General features: G+C 36.7%; 1 protein-coding gene across 2 annotated transcripts; it reads left to right on the top strand.

The window, feature by feature from the left end:
• The first annotated feature begins 4,553 nt into the window (after positions 1–4,553).
• On the top strand, positions 4,554–19,599 carry LOC129445042 (putative methyltransferase DDB_G0268948). Of its 2 annotated transcripts, XM_055206126.2 has the most exons (7): positions 4,554–4,623; positions 15,073–15,215; positions 17,576–17,736; positions 17,994–18,207; positions 18,567–18,670; positions 18,954–19,091; positions 19,420–19,599. In XM_055206126.2, exons 2-7 carry the CDS (start codon positions 15,105–15,107, stop codon positions 19,514–19,516), a joined length of 825 nt encoding a protein of 274 aa, XP_055062101.2. In that variant the 5' UTR covers positions 4,554–4,623; positions 15,073–15,104; the 3' UTR covers positions 19,517–19,599. The 2 variants fall into 2 exon arrangements, with proteins under 2 accessions (XP_055062101.2, XP_055062099.2); XM_055206124.2 differs by lacking the exon at positions 4,554–4,623 and having other exon boundaries at positions 14,965–15,215.
• The last annotated feature ends 1,796 nt before the right edge of the window (positions 19,600–21,395 follow it).

The raw sequence follows: 21,395 nt of genomic DNA, 5'->3' as shown, positions 1-21,395 counted from the left end.
AAATATTGGGCAATAAGAAAGCAAACAAGGATATAAAGGTATTACTGGACGAGATTAATTGATCTCAAGTCCTATAATGGTTTAATTGACTGGAAAATAGCAGATGGTTTGATAGCAATGTCGTAAAAGCAGCTTGTCAGCAGAGTCTTAATAGCCTCTCGGTCCAATTTCAAATATTTCTCCATCCTGTCTTGCTTCCTTTCTTCTGAAACTCTTCATTTCACTACACATTACTGTAGTCATTTCATTTCTTCCTTTCTCTGTTATGTCTGTCATTTCATGAGAAATGTTTCGCTTTGGTTTAATTTGAAGGTGAAAAATATTACACTTCCTTTAGCCTTTAATATTTTTCCAAGACTGGGACTGGTGACTACGGTGTAAGGTGAGTGCTTTTTGGTTTTTATTCCTATGCCTTTCGAGTGGTTGCTAGTTGGTTGCTAAGGTTTTATGTGTGTTTGCTAGCTTTGTATTATATTGCTATGGGGTTCTGAGTGGTTGCTAGGGTTTTTTGAGTGGTTATTAAGGCATTGTCAGGGGGTTGCTAAGGATGTTGGCTAGATGGGATACAGCTATGGCCTTAATCTCGCAAGATGTTCGGTTTAGGGTTAGATTTGGCTGTAGGATTAGGATGAAAACAGCGGTTCTGGCTAGATGGGATACAGCTACGACCTAAATCTCGCAAGATGTTGGGTTTAGGGTTAAATTTTGTCTGTAGGATTAGAATGAAAACAGCAGTTCTGGCTACAGTCACAGCTACGACCTAAATCTTGCAAAATGTTGGGTTTAGGGTTAGATTTGGCTGTATAGGATTAGAATACAAACAGCGGTTCTGGCTAGATGGGATACAGCTACGACCTAAATCTCGCAAGATGTTCGGTTTAGGGTTAGATTTGGCTGTAGGATTAGAATGAAAACAGCAGTTCTGGCTAGATGGGACACAGCTACGACCTAAATCTTGCAAGATGTTTGGTTTAGGGTTAGGTTTGGGGGTAGGATTAGAATGAAAACAGCGGTTCTGGCTAGATGTGACACAGCTACGGTCTAAATCTTGCAAGATGTTGGTTTTTAGGGTTAGATTTGGGTATAGGATTAGGATGAAACAACGGTTTTGGCTAGATGGGATACAGCTACGACCTAAATCTCGCAAGATGTTGGGTTTAGGGTTAGATTTGTGTGTAGGATTAGAATGAAAACAGCGGTTCTGGCTAGATGGGACACAGCTACGACCTAAATTTCACATGATGTTGGGTTTAAGGTTAGATTTGGGTGTAGGATTAGGAAAAAAACAGCGGTTCTGGCTAGATGGGATACAGCTACGACCTAAATCTAGCAAGATGTTGGGTTTAGGGTTAGATTTGGGTGTAGGATTAGGATCAAAACAGCGGTTCTGCCTAGATGGGATACAGCTGCGACCTAAATCTCGCAAAATGTTGGGTTTAAGGTTAGATTTGGGTGTAGGATTAGGGTTAAAACAGCATTTCTGTCTAGATGGGATACAGCTATGACCTTAATCTTGCAAGATGTTGGGTTAATGGTTAGATTTGGGTGTAGGATTAGGATGAAACAACGGTTTTGGCTAGATGGGATACAGCTACGACCTAAATCTCGCAAGATGTTGGGTTTAGGGTTAGATTTGTGTGTAGGATTAGGATGAAAACAGCGGTTCTGGCTAGATGGGATACAGCTACGACCTAAATCTCGCAAGATGTTGGGTTCAGGGTTAGATTTGGGTGTAGGATTAGGATGAAAACATCGGTTCTGGCTAGATGGGATACAGCTGTGACCTAAATCTCGCAAAATGTTGGGTTTAGGGTTAGATTTGGGTGTAGGATTAGGGTTAAAACAGCATTTCTGTCTAGATGGGATACAGCTACGACCTTAATCTTGCAAGATGTTGGGTTAATGGTTAGATTTGGGTGTAGGATTAGGATGAAACAACGGTTTTGGCTAGATGGGATACAGCTACAACCTAAATCTCACAAAATGTTGGGTTTAAGGTTAGATCTGGGTGTAGGATTAGGATGGAAACAGAGGTTCTGGCTAGATGGGATATAGCTACGACCTAAATCTCGCAAGATGTTGGGTTTAGGGTTAGATTTGGGTGTAGGATTAGGATGAAAACAGCATTTCTGTCTAGATGGGATACAGCTACGTCTAATCTCGCAAGATGTTGGGTTTAGGGTTAGATTTGGGTGTAGGATTAGGATGAAAACAGCAGTTCTGGCTAGATGGGATACAGCTACGACCTAAATCTCGCAAAATGTTGGGTTTAGGGTTAGATTTGGGTGTAGGATTAGGATTAAAACAGCAGTTCTGGCTAGATGGGATACAGCTACGGCCTAAATCTCGCAAAATGTTGGGTTTAGGGTTAGGTTTGGGTGTAGGATTAGGATGAAAACAGCAGTTCTGGCTAGATGGGATACAGCTATGACCAAATCTCGTGAAATGTTGGGTTTAGGGTTAGATTTGGGGGTAGGATTAGGATAAAAACAGCACTTATCCAGATGAGATTAAGGCTGTTGCTGTATCCCTTCGAGCCACAACCATTGCTAGGGGGTTCTGAATGCTTGCTAGTTGGTTGCTAGGTTTTACAGGTGGATGTTTACCCACAAATAAAAATTCTGTCATTATTTTATCATCCTCATGTTGTTCTAAACCTGTATGCGTGACCTACGTCTACAAAGTTTCAACAGTTACAAAGATCTGGCGGTGCACATACCCTCGCGTATATGTGTAAAAACAGGATTATACTTCTAGGTTAAGAATCTTAAGAAATGTGTTTCATTACTGTTTTGATAACAGTAGTATAATATAGTTACAGTAGTATAATAGTTATGGTTACTATAATGCCACTTAAAATGGTTTTAGTGATCATTTTTAATATCACTTTTTCTAAAGCAAATATAATAGATCCTTGGACTGTTCTTGTTGGAATGGGGGTTAATGCAACACAACGAAAAACCATTCCAATCCTAATCACCATCCACGAAGGCAAATGTGCCCTAACAAATAACCGAACACCCACACATCAACATGTGCCGAGCCCCTGCAGTGTCTTGGCCTCCCACACAAAAAAAAGCGCTTAGCCATCGTTTTTATTTAAGTGGTGGTGGGCGTGTGCAAAAAAGGAAGGAAGGTGGATGCAATGTGGCAGCCATTAAAAATTAATTCGGGCCCCTGAGGTCCCGGACCACCCATCAATCTTTTGATGACCATGGCTGCATCTTACCCTGTGACAGATGCCCTGAAAGTGGACAGGTTGCGTGTGACTTGAATAATCTCCCGGAAAACTGGAGCGCGGTCAGAATGCGGAAGCGGCCGACGGGGCCAGAAGAATGGACGGTGAAAGCGATGAAGGAACGCGGGTCTAGACTGAATTGGAACAAATGCTGAGCGGGCAGTGTTTTAATCGATGAGTGTCTATCTGTCACAGTTCCTTCCAAAGGCTTTTGTGTTACTGATGCAAATAAAGAAAATGGTAGTAAGCAGATCTCAAAGCAACAGTTGCTTAAACAGAATGCATTCGGATGAGCGGGGTGGATGGGCAAAAATGGTTCTCTAGAGTATGTCTATTAGACATCTTTTAAACATAAATAGGTGCTGGGTTACTTTAAAACCTGTGCTATTGAACATACGTGTGTCTGTGTTTCTTCTTCTCTGGTTGGTTAAAAGGCAAAGAGTGTCTTTATTACAAACTTTTGACTTCTGCTGTGTATATCCTCTTCACCGCATCTTTCAGCCTCTTTTCTGCTTAGCTATCCTACTGTTCACCGCACAGCAATAACACCCCGAGGCAAACTCTAAGCGCACTATAAGCCCGAAACCTTCATTCTTTCCGGGCATCCATTTCCCTCCAGTTGCAGGTTATGTAACGGAGGAGTGGTCGTCATGGCAACCCCTCCACTCCGGTGCCCCAGTGGATGGTTTGATGAGCTGCCAGCAGTAGGGTCACAACTAATGGCATTCCAGCAGTCTGCCATCAGCTATCTGTGCTCCGCGTGTTCCATCGCCACTGATCCTGGAACAGACTGCAAATACTAAACCCCTTAACAAGATCATACTGCTAGATGGAACAGAATCTGCTCTCAGATCAACTTTCACTCAAGGTTTGATCCAAAAGGGGCCACCGGAGATTCAACTAGAGGAGGTTTCATCTCGGGAATCCACCAGGTTGGAGAGAGTATGCCTGTAGGAGAGATATCTTTTTATTCTTTCAGTCGTTTCTTTTAGACTAAAATGAGATGAAATGCATAACCAATGGACACTTCTTGACAGTGAAAATCCCCAGCTCTTATTTGGTTTGCAACGCAAAGGTTGTGGGTTCGATTCCCAGGTAGCACACATACTGATGTACTTTGGATAAAAGTGCCAAATGCATGAATGTAAAAAGTCAATGTAATCTCCTTCAGAAGAGATGTCACAAATTCTTTAATAATTTAATGATTTTGAATCATGCATACTAATTTTATAGCTCTTTACTCTTACTGAATGTCAGCGATTGTCTAATTTGTTTTCTATGTTTATGTCCCCCACAGGAATAGGAGAAACACCTGAGACAACGTTGATACTTAAACGAAACTAAGCTATAAAAGAGCAAACTCCAAGCAATAAAATTTCCTCTGGGTAAGAGCGCATTAAATATTGATGATCACCTCAGACTTCAACGTGTGGGTCAATAGGAGTAACACTATATAGCAAAAGATCATCAATGCACATTTACATGTTGGTACAGTGTCCTTAAAGAATGTCAGGCTAGAAAATCAATAAAACTGTTTGAATAGCGTTTTAAAAAGGTAAAATTAGGACATGCAGTTTAAAGTATTCATATGGAAATGTAATATATTGTTATAAGTCAAAAGAAAGAAATAAGAAATTGGGTTTCCAAAAGAAGACAACAAAAGCATGCACTGTCAAAAAATGGTCCCTGGGGCAGTTTAAAAGGTACTAATATGAACTCTTTAGGTGCAATCTTTTTTTGACAGTGTATTGGGACCATTGACATCCCACGCTACATACACAAACACATGATGTAAAAAAACATTGACATTACTGTAAAAATTACTTTATTACAGTAATAAGAATCATTGTTAAAAAAATAAGGATTATACAGAAACGTAAATGCATTACAATAATGATAATTCGAGAGGAATTTTTAATCAAATTTAATTGGTTTCATAGCAACACAAAATGATGTTAGTATTTGGAGGAGAATTGTGCCATGTGGACATATGCTTTCCTCGAGTGCATCTCACAAAGATGAGTTTTTTAACCAGGTTACAGATCCAAACCCAAGATTTATCCTTTGCTCAACAAATCCATTTGCTTTTATCATTGCACGTCGACAACGGCGGTGATCAAAGGTTTTCATTAAGACAGTAATGCCGAAGGAGCGCAGGCGCAGGTCAGTGCTTTTGAAAAATATATGTTTAACCCCGTTACCATCACTGGCTGTGGATGCATTAAACATTAGGCCTGATTTATTAGGCACCTGCTTCTGCTGAAGGGAAAGATCCGCCCCTCTATACGCAGGCAGAATGAACAGAAAAGAATGAGTGCAAATCAATGCAAAATCAATTTATCTTATTTCACACAAGGCTGCCTCTTAGGGATTAGACGCAGGAAACTAAATACATCAACATTAGGGAAAGAAAAACAGCTTTTTATGATACAGTGCTTGTAAATAATATACATTTCTGAAAGATTACAATCAAAGTGTTTTTGTAGTGTAGCATGGTGCTTGTTTTGGAATACTGATTAAGATTTGATTTCTTTTGGTTGGTTGTTAAATGCCGGGGTTGAACAAAATGCCAGAAATTATAAATCGGCTCCATTGCAATTCCAGTGCAGGGCACTCTCAGAAAAAAGGTACAAAAGTTGTCACTGGGACGGTACCTTTTAAAATGGTAACAATATGTACCATTTTGGTACAGACATGTACCTTTCTACACTTTCTACAAAAAAATGCTTAGCTGACCCAAACACGGGTTGAAACAACCTTACTGAGGAGTCCAGCTGGGACCGGCGTAGGCTGGTGAGCTGGTTTTAGCTGGTCTCCAGCTTGGTTTTAGCTGGTTTTGCTGGTGTAGGAAGCTGGTTTTGCTGGTGTAGCAAACTGGTCTAGCTGTGTTTTGGTCACATTTTAAGCTGGTCTAGCTGGACTTAGCTGGTCAGGCTGGAATACCAGCTGGCCCACCAGCTTTGTCTGGGAGGACCAGCGTAAACAACCTTAAACCAGCTAAAACCAGCTACCAGCTTATGCTGGTTTTAGCTGGAATTTTCAGTAGGGAAACTAGCAAAGGCTAATTTAAACCCAATAGTTACCCTTTAAGAAATGCTGGGTTATTGTCAGCACTGGGCCAGAAATTGTTAATTTAACCCAGAAAATGTTTATATTTGACCCAACAATAGGTTAAAACAACCCAGCCTTTTGGGTTGAAACATCCAGCATAAAAATACTACCTAAGGGACTGGGATCGTCCCTTTTGTCAGAGTGGGTGTGTCCATATTTTACCCAACCATGCATTACAAAAAGTCCAGAATTAAAGGATAGGTGAAGTTTTTAAGCATCAATATGTTAGGAAATACTTTTGAAAAAGCAAAAACATGAACCCAACCTGTTGGTTTAACCCTATGTTGGGTTGGGGCTGTTTTCAAATATGTTAAACAAGTAATCGTGTGCGCATCCCACTTTCTGGCAGGTGCAGGACAAACAAAACGATTAAAGTGAAAAAAAATGTATGTCAGCAACACTGCTTTTAACTCCCATATTTTAATAAAGAAGCAACGTTCTGACCATATGGGTCTTCTTCAGGCCAAAAGAAGGGAAATATGGGAGTTAAAAGCAGTGTTGCGGACATTACATTTTTTCACTTTGGAGCTGTTCTAACCCAGGATTGGGTCAAATATAATCATTTTCTGGGTTGATTTAACCTACGTAACAGCTGGGTTTGTCTTCTTTTTGACCCAATGCAGGGTTGAAAATAACCCAGCATTTTTATAGTGTGTTTACGGGCAATTAGAAACATTTTAAAAGTTGTACTATTGCGGTATAATAGGAATTTTAAAGGAATTCTGAATTATGCGCAGTCCTTGGTTAATGGGCATCTACATCTCTGGATTATTTTCAACCCACCATTGGGTCAAAAAGGGACAAGCTCAGCCATTAAATGAACCCCAAAAAAATGTTTTTATTTGACCCAACAATAGATTAAAACAACCCAGCATATATTGGGTCGAAACGAAAACAAAGTCTAGAATTAAAACAAAGGTTAGGTGAGATTTTTAAGCATCAATATGTTAGGAAATATTTTTGAAAAAGTAAAAACATGCTGGGTTATTTTCAACCCAGTGTTGGGTCAAAAGGACGAACCCAACCCTTTGGTTTAACCCTATGCTGGGTTGGGTCTGTTTTAACCCATTGTTGGGTCAAATATAATATTTTTTGGGGTTGATTTCACCTAACGGCTGGTTTGTCTCTTTTTTGACACAAAGTAGGGTTGAAAATAACCCAGCATTTTTTTGTAATGTGTTTATGGGCAATTAGAAAGATTTATAAAGTTGTACTATTGCGGTATAATTGTAGGAATTTTTAAATAATTCTGATTTATGCGCAACCCTTGGTGGGCATCTACACTTAAAAAAAATGCTGGGTTATTTTCAACCCACCATTAAGTCAAACAGGGACAAGCCCAGCCATTAAATTAACCCATAAAATGTTTAGATTTGACCAGGCAATGGGTTAAAACAAACAACCCAGCATTTTGGGTTGAAACAACCCAACATAGGTTAAAATATAAACAATGTGGCTGGGCTCGTCCCTTTTTGACTCAATGCTGGGTTGAAAATAACCCAGCATTTTTTAGAGCGTGGGTTTGTTCATTTTACCCAACCACGCGTTACAAAAGTCCAGATTTTAAATATATATTTTTTTACATTTTTAAGCATCGATATTAATGTTAGGGAATATTTTTGAAAAAGTTCCATATATTGTGAAAACATGCAGTCAACTTCAATCCAGTGTTGGGTCTAAAAGGGACAAACTTAACCTGTTGGGTTGTATTTAAACCAATGCTGTGTTGTTTTAACTTAAAATGCTGGGTTGTTTTAACCTATTGTTGGGTCAAATATAATCATTTTCTGGGTTATTTTAACCCAGCGTCTGGGTTTGTCCCTTTTTGACCAAACACTGAGTGAAAAATAACCCAGCAATTTTTTGGAGTGTGTTTATGGGCCATTAGAAAGATTTAATTAATTTTAAAGGCATTCTGAATGTTGTGCAACCCTTGGTTAATTGGCATCTACTTATAGTCGGCTATATGCATATATTTCATTTATAAGGTCACCGTCCTCTGCAGTGCTCATCAGTTTAAAAGTGTGCAAAAATCATTGGGATTTTGTCAATCAAAACCCTAATATGATTGAATGAACGCTCGGCCTCTCAATCAAGGAATGATGCAGATGTCTCATTCCCCCGTCTCTAAATGACATTGATCTATACCATTGCATCTCATCTAATTGTCATTACGGGGTGTTGGGCAGTAATTAAAAAAAGAGCTTAAATGTTGCAGGATACCATTTTCTTTCCTCAATGACACGAGCACATGCATCTCTAGAGTCAGTCATACTAACAGGGTCAGATTTAGGGGTCGGTCAGGCACGCTTTAAGGTGACGGCAAATGAGGAATTTGCAGCGCGGTTTAAATCAGAACATAATGGTTGGGATGACAGCGGTGAGACAAGCATTGACAAAGCCACATTAATCAAAGCAACCACAACTGCACACTAATCGTTATCCTCATTTACCTGCAAATGGCTGATTCAGGATTTATATTTGAACCCAAACCGGCCTTAATCGCATTTTCCTTTAATCAATTGCATTTAAAGAGATGATGAGTAATTTGTTTAATAATCTAAGACCCGTAATTATACTGGGTTATCTCAAAGTTAAAACGCCCAACAAACGCAGGCGCGCACAGAATATTCTTCTCTCTCATTTATATCCCTCATGGGTGTCGTGGATGAATGCCATTATGAATAAAAGCAATGTTAGCATCTCACCCGCACCAATTATTATCAAGTTTTACAGTGCAATTAGATGAGATCGGCGTCATTAACATTATAGCGATATAGACTTTGGGATTCTTGCGCTTCAAGATATCTCAAGATGACAAGTCTTCATTTTTGCATACTTGGATATTAATGTACCTGTAGCAACAACCATGGGAATGTCAGGACATCCGCACCCATTAGTTCTGATAATAATGTGAAAAATGTACTTAAATCATGCAAAAAAATATTTTTTTATTATTATTATAGTTTGCTATAGTTTGTCTGGTATTTTGACAACTAAGAGCCCGAAGTATAAATTTTTATGTGTACGTGAACGTACACGCACAGTTCAATGCACAGCCTTGCAAAGTATAGTTTATTTGACACGTATGTTTCCACAGACGTACAACGCATTGCAAATGGCCGACAAAATGCAATGCCTCTTTTGGGCTACGTGCTAATGGGTCAGTATTTTCTTTATGCTCTAAAGGTGCAGTGTGTAAATTTTAACGGCATCTAGTGGTGAGGTTACGAATTGCAACCAACAGCTCAGCCCACTGCTCACCCCTCGCTTTTGAAACGCATAGAGAAGCAACAGTAGCTGCCAATCTCATAGAATCTCATTCTAAGGTAATAAAAACATAACAGTTTATTATAAAAAGGTCTTTATACACCCATGATAATGTAGTTTTGTATATTATATTGCATTACTGTCAAGAGATCCTTTTAAAAGTTACACACTGCACTTTTAAGGCCTAGTCCACACAGACACAGGTATACTTATAACCCATTTTTCCACCAAAAAAATTCCGTCCACACATGCTCGGTTTAATAGAAATCTCCGTCCTCATGAAAAAGCAAAAAACACGCTAACAAGCGCTGTCAAGAGCATGCCACACCAGCAGGCGGTGATATAACCCAAATCGTAAAGCCACCTTGGCCAATCAGAAGCTTAAGAAAAGTGACATAAGAAAAAAACCTGGACATGAATATGAATTTGAAACATTTTATTGGCATATTTGTTTTAAATTAACATTTTTATCCTTCCGCGAAACTTTGCACGGATGCATAAAATGATCGTAGTACCTTATTCCTCTGCTTCATACTTGTCTGTCTCCATTTTTTTCTCTTTTAGCCAGTCTTTGAGAAGTTTTAATGCCCATTCTGTATTTTTTTGTGTGTTGGCTTCATAGCTGTGCTCTATTTTGTCAAGTCCAGTCTCAGTAAGCTCTCTGTGTCTTGTTGTTGTTCGTTCTTCTATCCACTGTTTAAATGTTTTGTTTTTTCCGTACATGTTAAAATGAGTGTCAAAATTTTCCATTCTTAATTGCGGTTGTCCAGTGTTTGTCACAAGATGGCGCCAAACAGTAATCTTTGTTGGTGCAGAGGGATTTTAAACATACAAGTAGTACCGGCTATGCGTTATTACTTTATTACTTAAATGTCTCAACTGACCAATCAGAATCAAGCATTCCAGAGAGCCGTGTAATAACAGGAGTTAACTTACAGGCTGTGAGTCTAAAGCGGGAGGAATTATGATAATGTTGTCTTGTCTGTTGCCTACAATTCATGTGTTTGTTGTAGTCCAAGAAAAAAGATTTACGTCGTTTATTTAGAAATTTGTACCTTTTGCATATCATTAACATGTACTAATACAAACTTGCACACCAAAGGAAATGTAAAATCGTGAATCGGACCATAGAGGAACTTTAAATTTAGAGATTAGTTGAAATGTATTAAACCTAACAATTACACTTCTTGTAGGTACGGGGAGTACAGTAACATTTGTTCTAGTGCGACCCCTCCAACTGCTTTATAATCAAAGTTATTGTTCTACGTTAACAAAAGCCAAACCACAACAGATGTTTGTTTTCCTACAGGCGAAGTTTACCATCGATTGTTGTTTTGTGAAGTTGACGGTATGCAATCTCTTTCAAACTTCAATTTGAAAGAAGCTGCTGTCTTGATGCAAGGTCTGATGACTCATGAAACAAAGACTCTTTGTTATTCGAAGGCCAATGATCTTACATTTAGGAATGTAACGTATTAAATAAAGTCTGTTTTATTCATCTTTCCTTGCAGTTGTACTTTACATGGTACACTGAATATATATCTTGTCTGCTTCTATATCTTTCTAAATGATCTATGAGTAAAGACCAATCATTTGTCCTGACTAAGAAAGATCTAGTGAACTAGATCTACACTTTAAATCTGTAGGAACGTTTTATGGATAATAGTTGGATCTATCAATCTATCTATTATTTTTGTCTTTCTATACACAAGTCTTTCTCTGTCAGGTTTTGCTGTAAAGAGCGATGTGATAAGCGATGATTGATTTTATCCGCAGATCCACGCAGTGCTGAAGTACACAGGTCCAGGCATCTGCCCTGACACCTATAAACCCATCTAAACACAGGCCCGTTCGATTGATTTGTGTACGGAGCAGACGTGCGACCAATGAATAATTAAAACCCTTAAAGCCGTGCGGCTCGGGGAATTGGCTGCTCGACCACCGGCTTCTTGACTTATTGACGGTCTAGCAGCTGTCACGTCAAGAGTCGGCCTACTGATGATTTGACAGCCAAACACAAGTCATCAGAGACTTAGTAAGTGGGCGGAGCTAATGTTATTCAGCCAATAAGCTTGCGTGAAATTTAATCTAGTCCAACTATTGTTGCCTTGAACAGATTGTTTGTGACACATTGATTTGATGGAGAATCAAATCAGATCAGTCAATCTGCAATGTACTGTAAGTCAAAAGACAATAGATATAACAGAATATATTTCAATGAATGCAAAATTGCATATTTAAGCATATTATCTCATATATGTTTGTATGTCTTATAAACATAATTGTGTTTCTCTGGTCATGGGTTTAATAGGAAACACACATACTGATAAAAAATGTATACACTGTAAAGTATTTTGCATTTGTAAAATGTAAATGTAATGTCTTTCATTGTCATATTTAACAGAATATTTTGCAGAAATGTTTTTTTGCATTTAAAATGAAATGCAAGATGTTTACTAACAGCTGTATGTTTCTGCATACGTGTTAGCACCTTAAAGATCGTAAATGGCACAATTAACACCCTGTACTATTGCCAACAGCCAAACCGGTTCAACTGTCTGATAGCACCACCTGCTGTTCGCTGCCTTTCTTCACGAGAGGCATTCAGTTCATGAAAGAAGACTGGGGCTAGTTGTCACACTTGATTTTTTTCATGTCATTTTTGTGTCAACACATAACTTAATGTCTGACTACAAAAAAAAAAAACTATGTACACCAACATGAAAAATCTAACAATTGACCACAGCAGTGCTTGTTGTGACTGTGGGGCAAGTTGTCACAATAGGACAACTACTGTTATTATTGGCACTGATTTAAAACAACATCTTTCATCGTTTACATAAACATAATATACAAAACATCTGGGTATGTCCATGTAGCTCATTTTGTAGAGCATTGCGCTAGCAACACAAATATCATGGGTTTAAGAAACACACTTACTGATAAAGCAATAAAAACGCTAAGGGTATTTTCGCAAGGGTGCACTGGCGTCCAGTGCTTCTTATGCGAGGGAAAATTTATTTTGTGAAATTAGACTAATGAGGTATCATGAAACATTTTGTTAAAAAAGTAAATGCAAAGTAAGAGTATCAAAATAATAAGCATAAAGTTACAAACATCTCTTCATGTACTATTTTTCACATGATTTTAAATGACATCATACAAACTAATTTTGTTGATTTTTCCACATTTAAGGGGAAAATTTTCATTACCGCAACGTCTGGTGCATGTGAGCAATTTAAATCCGATCACGCATTCAGTTTACTCGCCGTCACGAAGAGCGCGCTCATGGTTGCGTACAGTAGCAACGAAAGACGCGCCACCTCTCACGCGCTTTGGAAGGGAAAAGAAAGTTCTATAACACGCATTTTTATAAGTTTACATAAATAATCAAACAAGCAAGTTGACAGTTCTTGACGAGAGATTTACAGTTCGGCTGTAATAGAAAATATTTTAACAGATTAAAATTAGTGACGCGCATATTATAACAATCGGGGCTTTACAAAATAGATCCGGGGCTCAAGCCCCGCTAGCCCACCTCTAGCGCCGCCCATGACCGCAATGTGTCCGTAACTGGATTTGGGTTCTTTGACATGGAAATATTTATAATTAAAAAAATCTAAAAAATAAAAAGCTTCAGTGCATGTTACTATAAACATTTACAGTAAATAAACACGTGGTATTTGGTGATCATTGGTAAGTGTAGAGACAATGATAAGGAATATAAATGTGTCCAAGACCAATTTTTCTCATCCTCCGCAACAATTTTCAATCATTGTTTAAGCCCTCAATGAACTAACATTTTCAAAAAAAAATTTTGAAAGGGACATAATTAACAGTGACACTCAAGATGGCTACCAGGTAAGCAGTTATTATTTTTTCTCTCCAGATAAAAGTTGAAATTTTATTTGTCAACTTTTTAGTTCTCATTACCGAAACATGAGTTTGTAAATGCATATATTTAATGTAATATCATGTTGCGGTAATGATAATTTTTGATAATGATGAACTAATTTTTTTTTATAATTCTATAGGATAGTGATGGGAGAAACTAAGCTTTTCGAAGCTTCGAATCAATCGAACCAATTGCTTTGAAAATTTATTCAGTTTTTCGATGTTCGAAACCCACAAACGCTGGCGACCCCTGCTGGTCAAAATAGTGTAAAAGCAGATGTGTCCAAATTTTTTTTACAAAATAATAGTAAGATTTGTATTAAAATATGTTAAAAAAATATTTAACTTAATTAAGACATAGTTAAAAGTCTATTATTTGTTTTTAGTTTTATTTAGGGCAAACAAATCATTAAAACTAACTACCCTTTTAATTATGCACATTTTTGTCATTAAATCTGTCTATAAATAAAAAGTAGACAAAATGGCAGTGTTATTAGTCAGAAGGGTAAATGTTTTATGAACTTTCATAATAAAACTGATCCGAGTTCACCTAAACATATAAGACACTGGTCATGTGATCAACTCCCCCTAGTGGTGAACCATCGGATTTTCGAAACGTTTCGAAACAGTTATGACGTAATGAAGCCTCGTTTGCTAAAATCACGTGACTTGGGCCAGTTTGAAACAAGCTCCAAACCACTGATTCGAAACAAAAGATTCGTAAATGTTTCGAAGCATCATGAAGCAGTGCTTCGAAAACGACCATCACTACTATAGGAAATATTTTTTAAATCCTCTAAAAATAATGGTTATAGTAAGTTCAGACCTTAATCTTATATGTGCAAAAAAATGGCTTCAATGTTTTTTTTATTCGGATGCTGGACACCTTCTGAATCTGGATTTCATGTGAATCACCCATGTGCATCATGTGTCATGTCAAAATATGTGCCTGCTGCAGACGCTTCGAAGGGGTTCATGATAAAAGAGATGCTCACTTTGCCAGATCTCATGTGTAATAATCAGAGGTTAGTGTTTAGTGAGTGTCTTGTGAGTATTTTGTGAATGTGAGTGTCTCTTTTGTCAAAAAACCCTTTTGACGCCTGTGCAGCAGGCACATTTTGATGCACATAGGTTCACATGACACTCTGAACACATATTTTGAATACGCGCCCATTGAAAGAGAAATCACTGGCCGCCGTTAGGATGAAACTTGTCCTAATATCAGTGTGACAACATGCCCCTGACACTTGAAATATTGTGTAATTTCGAAAGTCCGGTCAGTTTAAAGGTGATCTTAATAAGGGGATATGCCTTGCTAGGTGGTTGCTATGGTGTTCTAAGTGGTTGCTAAGGCATTGCAAGGTTTTCTGGATGTTTGCTAGAGCAGGTGCTTGCTTGATAGATCTGTCACAGAAGCTATTGACAAAAAGAAAACAAACAATAAAAGAGTTTATATTCAGGTAGAGGCACACGTGACATGCAGTTGAGCCGGTTGTATTAATGAATAACTCTATGGGGGCAGACTGCTGACAGGTCGCTCTGTAAACTTTGACTTACAGGTTTTGACTTACACAGGCTCTTTAAAAGGAAAATGGCTCAGAGGCATTTTGAAGGAAACGCACATGCTAAATCTTACCGGTGCTACCGGGTCTCTCCCCCTCAGGACCTCATAGATGAAGTGTTGAACTACCTTCGAAAAACAGTATGATACTCTCCTCTGTGTTTCTGTGTGTGTTTGGAAAGGGTTTGAACTGAATGACTCAGCATTTCATGTACATATACTTCATACTTTTTAATAATGCTTTGTTTTGGTGTTACATTATACAAAAGTGCAATGCACCTTTTGCATGCAATGTTTGTCTTTTAAAGGGATTTCTGTTTTGACTATGCACAAGTCCAGGATGTATACATATTTACAGTTTTCATACGACGTTATCTTGAAATATTAAAATGATACATGTTTCCGTCCACTTAAAAAAAGATGGGTTGTTTACTACATGCTAGACTTGCTAAAATATATCCCTCTGTCAGCGATGCATGCAATACACTGAAAAAAATGATTCATTGAATTTAATCATTTTTTTTAAGATAAGTGGTTGCAATCAATTTATTTAAGCTACATTTAAACTAAAGTTTTATATTTTATTTTACTTTACTAATCTTTTTTGTTTAAATGTAGCTTAAATAAATTGATTGCAACCACTTACCTTAAAAAATCTATTAAATTCAATGAATCATTTTTTTTTCAGTGTAGGTGTAAACAGTCACCAGCAGATCTGATCCACATGTAATGGAACTGCCCCAAATTATCTGACTATTGGAGTAAAATATTTAAAACTTTGAAAGATGCCTTCACCTTAGACCTTGAGGCAAATCCACTTTTGGCCATTTTTGGGCTTATCAGTTGATGCACTGAAAAAAATGATTCATTGAATTTAATCAATTTTTTTAAGGTAAGTGGTTGCAATCAATTTATTTAAGCTACATTTAAACAAAAGTTTTATATTTTAGTTTACGTTACTAATCTTTTTTGTTTAAATGTAGCTTAAATAAATTGATTGCAACCACTTACCTTAAAAAAAATGATTAAATTCAATGAATCATTTTTTTCAGTGTGCCAGTCTATTGGTATATGTCCAAAAGGCCTTAGCCTTTACTACTTTATTAGCAAGACATCTTATCCTTTTAAAATGGAAGCATGTCTCACCCCCTTCTCTTGATGCATGGCTAAAGGAGGTCTTTACTTGCATCAAACTGGAAAAGATCAGATTCTCACTTACTGGTTCTTTACAGACCTTTGACAAGGTGTGGCGCCCCTTCTTAGATTATCTGCTAGCTAACTCTCTTGATGAATAAGATGAGAATTGATGTAACTTATTATTATTGTTATTTATTTTAACTATTTTTTTTATTTTTCAAGTATAATTATTGGTTATATTACTGTATTTATGTAAATTGTATTGAAATTTTTTATTAATCCTCCATAATAATTGTATATAATGTACACTGTAAAAAAATTCCGTAGAAATTGCAGCTGGGTTTCCGGTAACTTACCGTAGATTTAAATTGATGTTTTTTACTGGCAACATTTTGTTCAAAGTTAAATGAACATTTAACATTTACAGGTCTTTGTCTTTACAGGGTAAAACTAAAAAAACAGCATCAAGTTAAACATTCTGGGAAACAAAATCTGAAGCAAAAAACAGAAAAAGGTTGATGATGATTTCTGGTTCCCAGAATGCTTTGCATGAGGCTCTTATTGTATAGTTTTAAGATAAAGACTTGTTAATATTTAAAATGTATTTAACTTTAAACAAACTCTTGCCAGTAAATAACATAAATGTAAATATACGGTAAATTACCGGCAACCCAGCTGCAATAACATTTTAATTTCTACAGAATTTTTTTTACAGTGTATGTTGGGTTATTTTTATGTATGTTGGGTTATTTTTTAACCCAGCTTCGGGTCAACAAGGTAAAAACCCAATCGTTGGGTTAAATGCAACATGATCTCACAAAAAGTGTTTTTATAGTCACTTGCACGAATTTCTATAAATAGTTTTTCGTGTTCATGGCACGACTTTCTTTTTCGTGTCATTTTTTATGTATTGTTTTCTCTTTTTTTTCCTATTTTTAAATCATTGTTGCTTGGGGTTAGATTTGGGGTTTGGGTTAGGATGTACTTTTATGTATTGATTTACATGTTTTTCTTCCGCTTTTAAAACTATTCCCGCCTGGAGTTGGGGTTAGAGTTGGGGTTTGGTTAGGATGTCTAAAATGTAACAGAAAGTGATTCTAACCCCAACGGACAATGGTAAGAAAATAGGAAAAAAACAACAAGAAAACAATACATAAAATGAAACAAAAAAGAAAGTCGTGCAAAGCACGCGAAAAACTATTTATAGAAATTCGTGCTAGTAACACGCAAAAGACATTCATGTTCAAGGCACGACTAAAATAATTTTGTGCCATGAACACGAATAAATTAATCATATTTTGCGTGACTAACATGACTTTCCATGACACGTGACAAACATGACCTGTGTTTCATGTTGTGAACAGATACATGGATATCTGGATCTAGCTGTGGATGTCGGCTGTGGATCCGGACAGGGTACTGAGCTGTTAGCCCCTCACTTTCTCACAGTGGTCGGGATTGACGTCAGTCCAGCTCAACTAAAGATAGCTGATGTTGATGAACATGCTCCAAATGTTTGTTACAGGTATAAAACAACTCATTATTATTGTGTAATTCAAATTTAAATACTTAAAAAAATATTAATAGTTTGAGCATTGCATTAGCAATTAAAAGTCATGGGTTCAATCCAGTATAGCCATCCTGTATAGCTTGAATGCACCACAAGTCGTTTTGAATAAAAGTATTTGCCGTATAAAATGTAAAAAATAAATGGGCATGTCTTGTGATATTCATTCAACACTGTCATGGAAAATCTATATTTGTTTGTGACTGTTCCATTAGAGAGAGTCCTGCGGAGGATTTGCCCTTTGAGGACGAGTCAGCTGACTTGGTTACGTCCATGACGGCCGCTCACTGGTTTGACCATCCACGCTTTCTGAAAGAGGCCGACCGTATTTTGAGGCCGGGTGGCTGTCTAGCTCTGATTAGCTACACTATGGACTTTGAGCTGGAATATGAAGACCGATCCCCTAAACTTAATGAAATCTGTCAAGAGGTTTAAAACCCTTATTATTAGAGACAGCGGTGGTTTGAAGTGAATTATATACTGTATAAATATGTGATGTGATGCAGATTAGACAGTATCAATAATGATGGTGTTTCAAATACTGTAGATTTATGTTTTTATAAAATTTTGTTTAATTTTTGAATTCATTTGTGAATTATACAGTAACACAAAAAGGTTGCATTTGTCTAGTCAACATTTAAAGTGGATCAAAAACTTTCATAAAAGTTGCCTTAAAACCAATATCCAATACTTGTTCTTGTCTTGGACAACTTTGATCAACTTTTTTATCCAAAGGTTGACTAGTGTTGTTTATCTTATTGTAAAGTGTTACTATTTGCACTTTACAGTTTTACGCGGTCTTGCACCCTTTCCGAAAAGCTTACATTGGATCCAGTTGTCTGCAAGTCTACAAGAAGATCTATGACATGGTTTCCTATAAAGATAAAGAGTGGTAAGTGTGGATTTTATATATGGACACTTGACAGTATCAGGTCAGTGTATCATAGAAGATGTGTTGTCAAATGCATTGTGCCTGTAAAATACATTTTTGTTGTTTCTCATGAAAACTGTCAACAAATATCCAGCTTATTTCTCTACAAACACAGATATTGTTTTTATGGACAATGCTTAGTTTTAAAGTCAATGACTTGCATTGTAAAAATTGTAAAATACTATATTTCTATGTTTCCGTAGTTGTATATTCACTTATTAATAATCATTTGATTTTTATACAGGCATGAATGTTGGAGGAGCCGAGTACGTATGCCACTATCGAGCTATATTGGTTTGGTTGAAACGTTTGCCACATATCAAGGTTTTTATGAAAATGATCCTGATGAAGCCAGGAGACTATCTAAGACCATCACAGAGAGGTACGACAGTCAGAAAACAAATTTTACATTCATGACTTTAGACAACATTGTAACTCTGTGGTTAATACTGCATTCTGTCTGAATTTAGCAATAGTTAATAATTTTGTGATTTTGCTTTGGTGAAATGTATACACTGTTAAATATAAACCAGTAATATTGGTTTAGCTTCACAAGTTGTGTACTAAACTTTTTTGATAATATCAAATTGCATTATAAACAATGTATTTATTATATATATTATAGTGTATATACTTTGGTTTGGTATGAAGTAAAGCATGCACAAAATCTAAAACCAAAACGGGTATTCAGTTTAAACTTTTTTTTTCAGATTGATGGAAGCAATGGGGGTTTCATCCCCTGACACAGAAGTGGTGGTTGTGGTGAAATATTTCTATATTTTGGCATCTAAACCACAAGAATCCTAGCATTTTAATGAAGTCACCGACTCTCTGGTTCTCAATATTTGATCATTTGTGCAGTATTTTAGTAAATAAAAACTTACACAAAACTTTTATTTTAAGCTATAAAATAATTTGTCAAGGTGCTCTTTTTTATTTCTTATACAGGATTTCTGAACCTATGCGTCTTTTCTCTGTACACACACACAACACACAAAACATCACACAGACCTTTTAAACGTTTTAAAATATGTTTTATGCATAGAAAATCATTCTATGAAATTAATTCCCTGAGACTTTGAGTATGATGCCAGCTGGGTAGTTTATCTACTCTTGACAGCAGCAGGTGAGTATTACATGATCGAACCCTCTCAATTTTTTTGACATTTGTGGGATTTTAATACGAATTTGCCAGTGCTGGCAGGTTGGGACTGTGGTGCCCTTAAAGGTGCAGTGTGTAATTTTTAAAAGGATCTCTTGACAGAAATGCAAAATAATATACAAAACTATATTATCAGGGGTGTATAAAGACCTTTCATAATAAACTGTTATGTGTTTATTAACTTAGAACGAGAACTTTTTATCTAAATACACCGAGGATCCCCTTACACGGAAGTCGCCATTTTGTGCCACCATTTTTCTACAGAAGCCCTTAACGGAAAATGTTTTAACTTTTTTTGTCTATTTTACATGTTTGTCTGGTGGCGGCTACCGTAGCTTCTCTATGTGTTTCAAAAGCGAGGGGTGAGCAGTGGATTACGCCGTTGGTTGCAATTCGCAACCTCACCACTAGATGTAGCTAAAATTTACACAGTGCACCTTTAAGCAAGGCACCTTAACCCTAATTACTCCCCAGGCGCTGTAGCTGCCCACTGCCCCAGGTGTGTGTGTGTGCGCGTGCGTGTTTACTATTCACTGGGATGGTTATGCAGTTAGGTCACATTTCGAGTATGCGTTGAAAGGCTTTAGTGCTTCTATAAGAATTAATTAATTAGATTTTCAATTTATTTCTTTGAGCTCTGTGTTTAATTATAATCTAACATCAATTTCTAAATTATCAATATTATTCTGATCATAATGTATGTACTTTACCATTGTTATATTTTCATTATCTCAGTTATTAAGAATTAATTACATTCACTTACCACAGGGCCGTTGAATGCTTTATTCTGATTGGTTAAGAATTGTTCTACAGGTTTGCATTATTTTTCGATAAATGCACATCTGACCTGTCAAATGTCTCAAAATCACCAAAGTAAAATTTGTGGAAAAAGTGGAATAATTGACTCCGGTCCAAATATTGTCTTTACTCAAACAATCAAGTAAACATCACTTAATATTTTCTGTTTTGAAGCCAAAGCTTAAAAAGTTTAGTTTTTAAGCTTACAAAATCCATTAAACTAAAATGAACTTAAAATTATTAGTTCATGTTGTGAGGAATACCCATAATCATTTGCACCTGAATATTTTGATTATTTTCAGCTTTTTTACAGAATAAAAACTGATAAGAACATTCACTACTCAAATATTTGTTAATAAAATGTCATATAGGTTCAAGCTCTTATATTATTGATGTTGTTTTGTTGTAAATGATAATTTTGTGAAGTCACCGTTTAGGTGATCAGTGTTTCCGTACATGAACCCTGTTAAGAACATTTTATTGTATTTCTCTCCACAGTACTGACAATGCATGTCAAAAACACAGTTTTGTATGTGTTTCTGTGTAGAATCACGTTTATTCAATGATTGACTTAAAGTCAGTCATTAATTTTGTGTTATAATACCATTTATAACATTACAAGTAATATAAAGTGATTAAAACTAAAGTTATAAGCAACAGGTTTCCTCACAAATTTCTAGTAATGTCAACTAATCCGGGTTAAGAGTGCAGGAATATTAGAAGAAA

The sequence above is a fragment of the Misgurnus anguillicaudatus genome, chromosome 3, assembly GCF_027580225.2.
Source record: "Misgurnus anguillicaudatus chromosome 3, ASM2758022v2, whole genome shotgun sequence".
Taxonomy (NCBI): Eukaryota; Metazoa; Chordata; class Actinopteri; order Cypriniformes; family Cobitidae; genus Misgurnus; species Misgurnus anguillicaudatus.
Note: the sequence above shows the minus strand (reverse complement) of the source record. Positions and strands in the feature narration are given on the sequence as shown.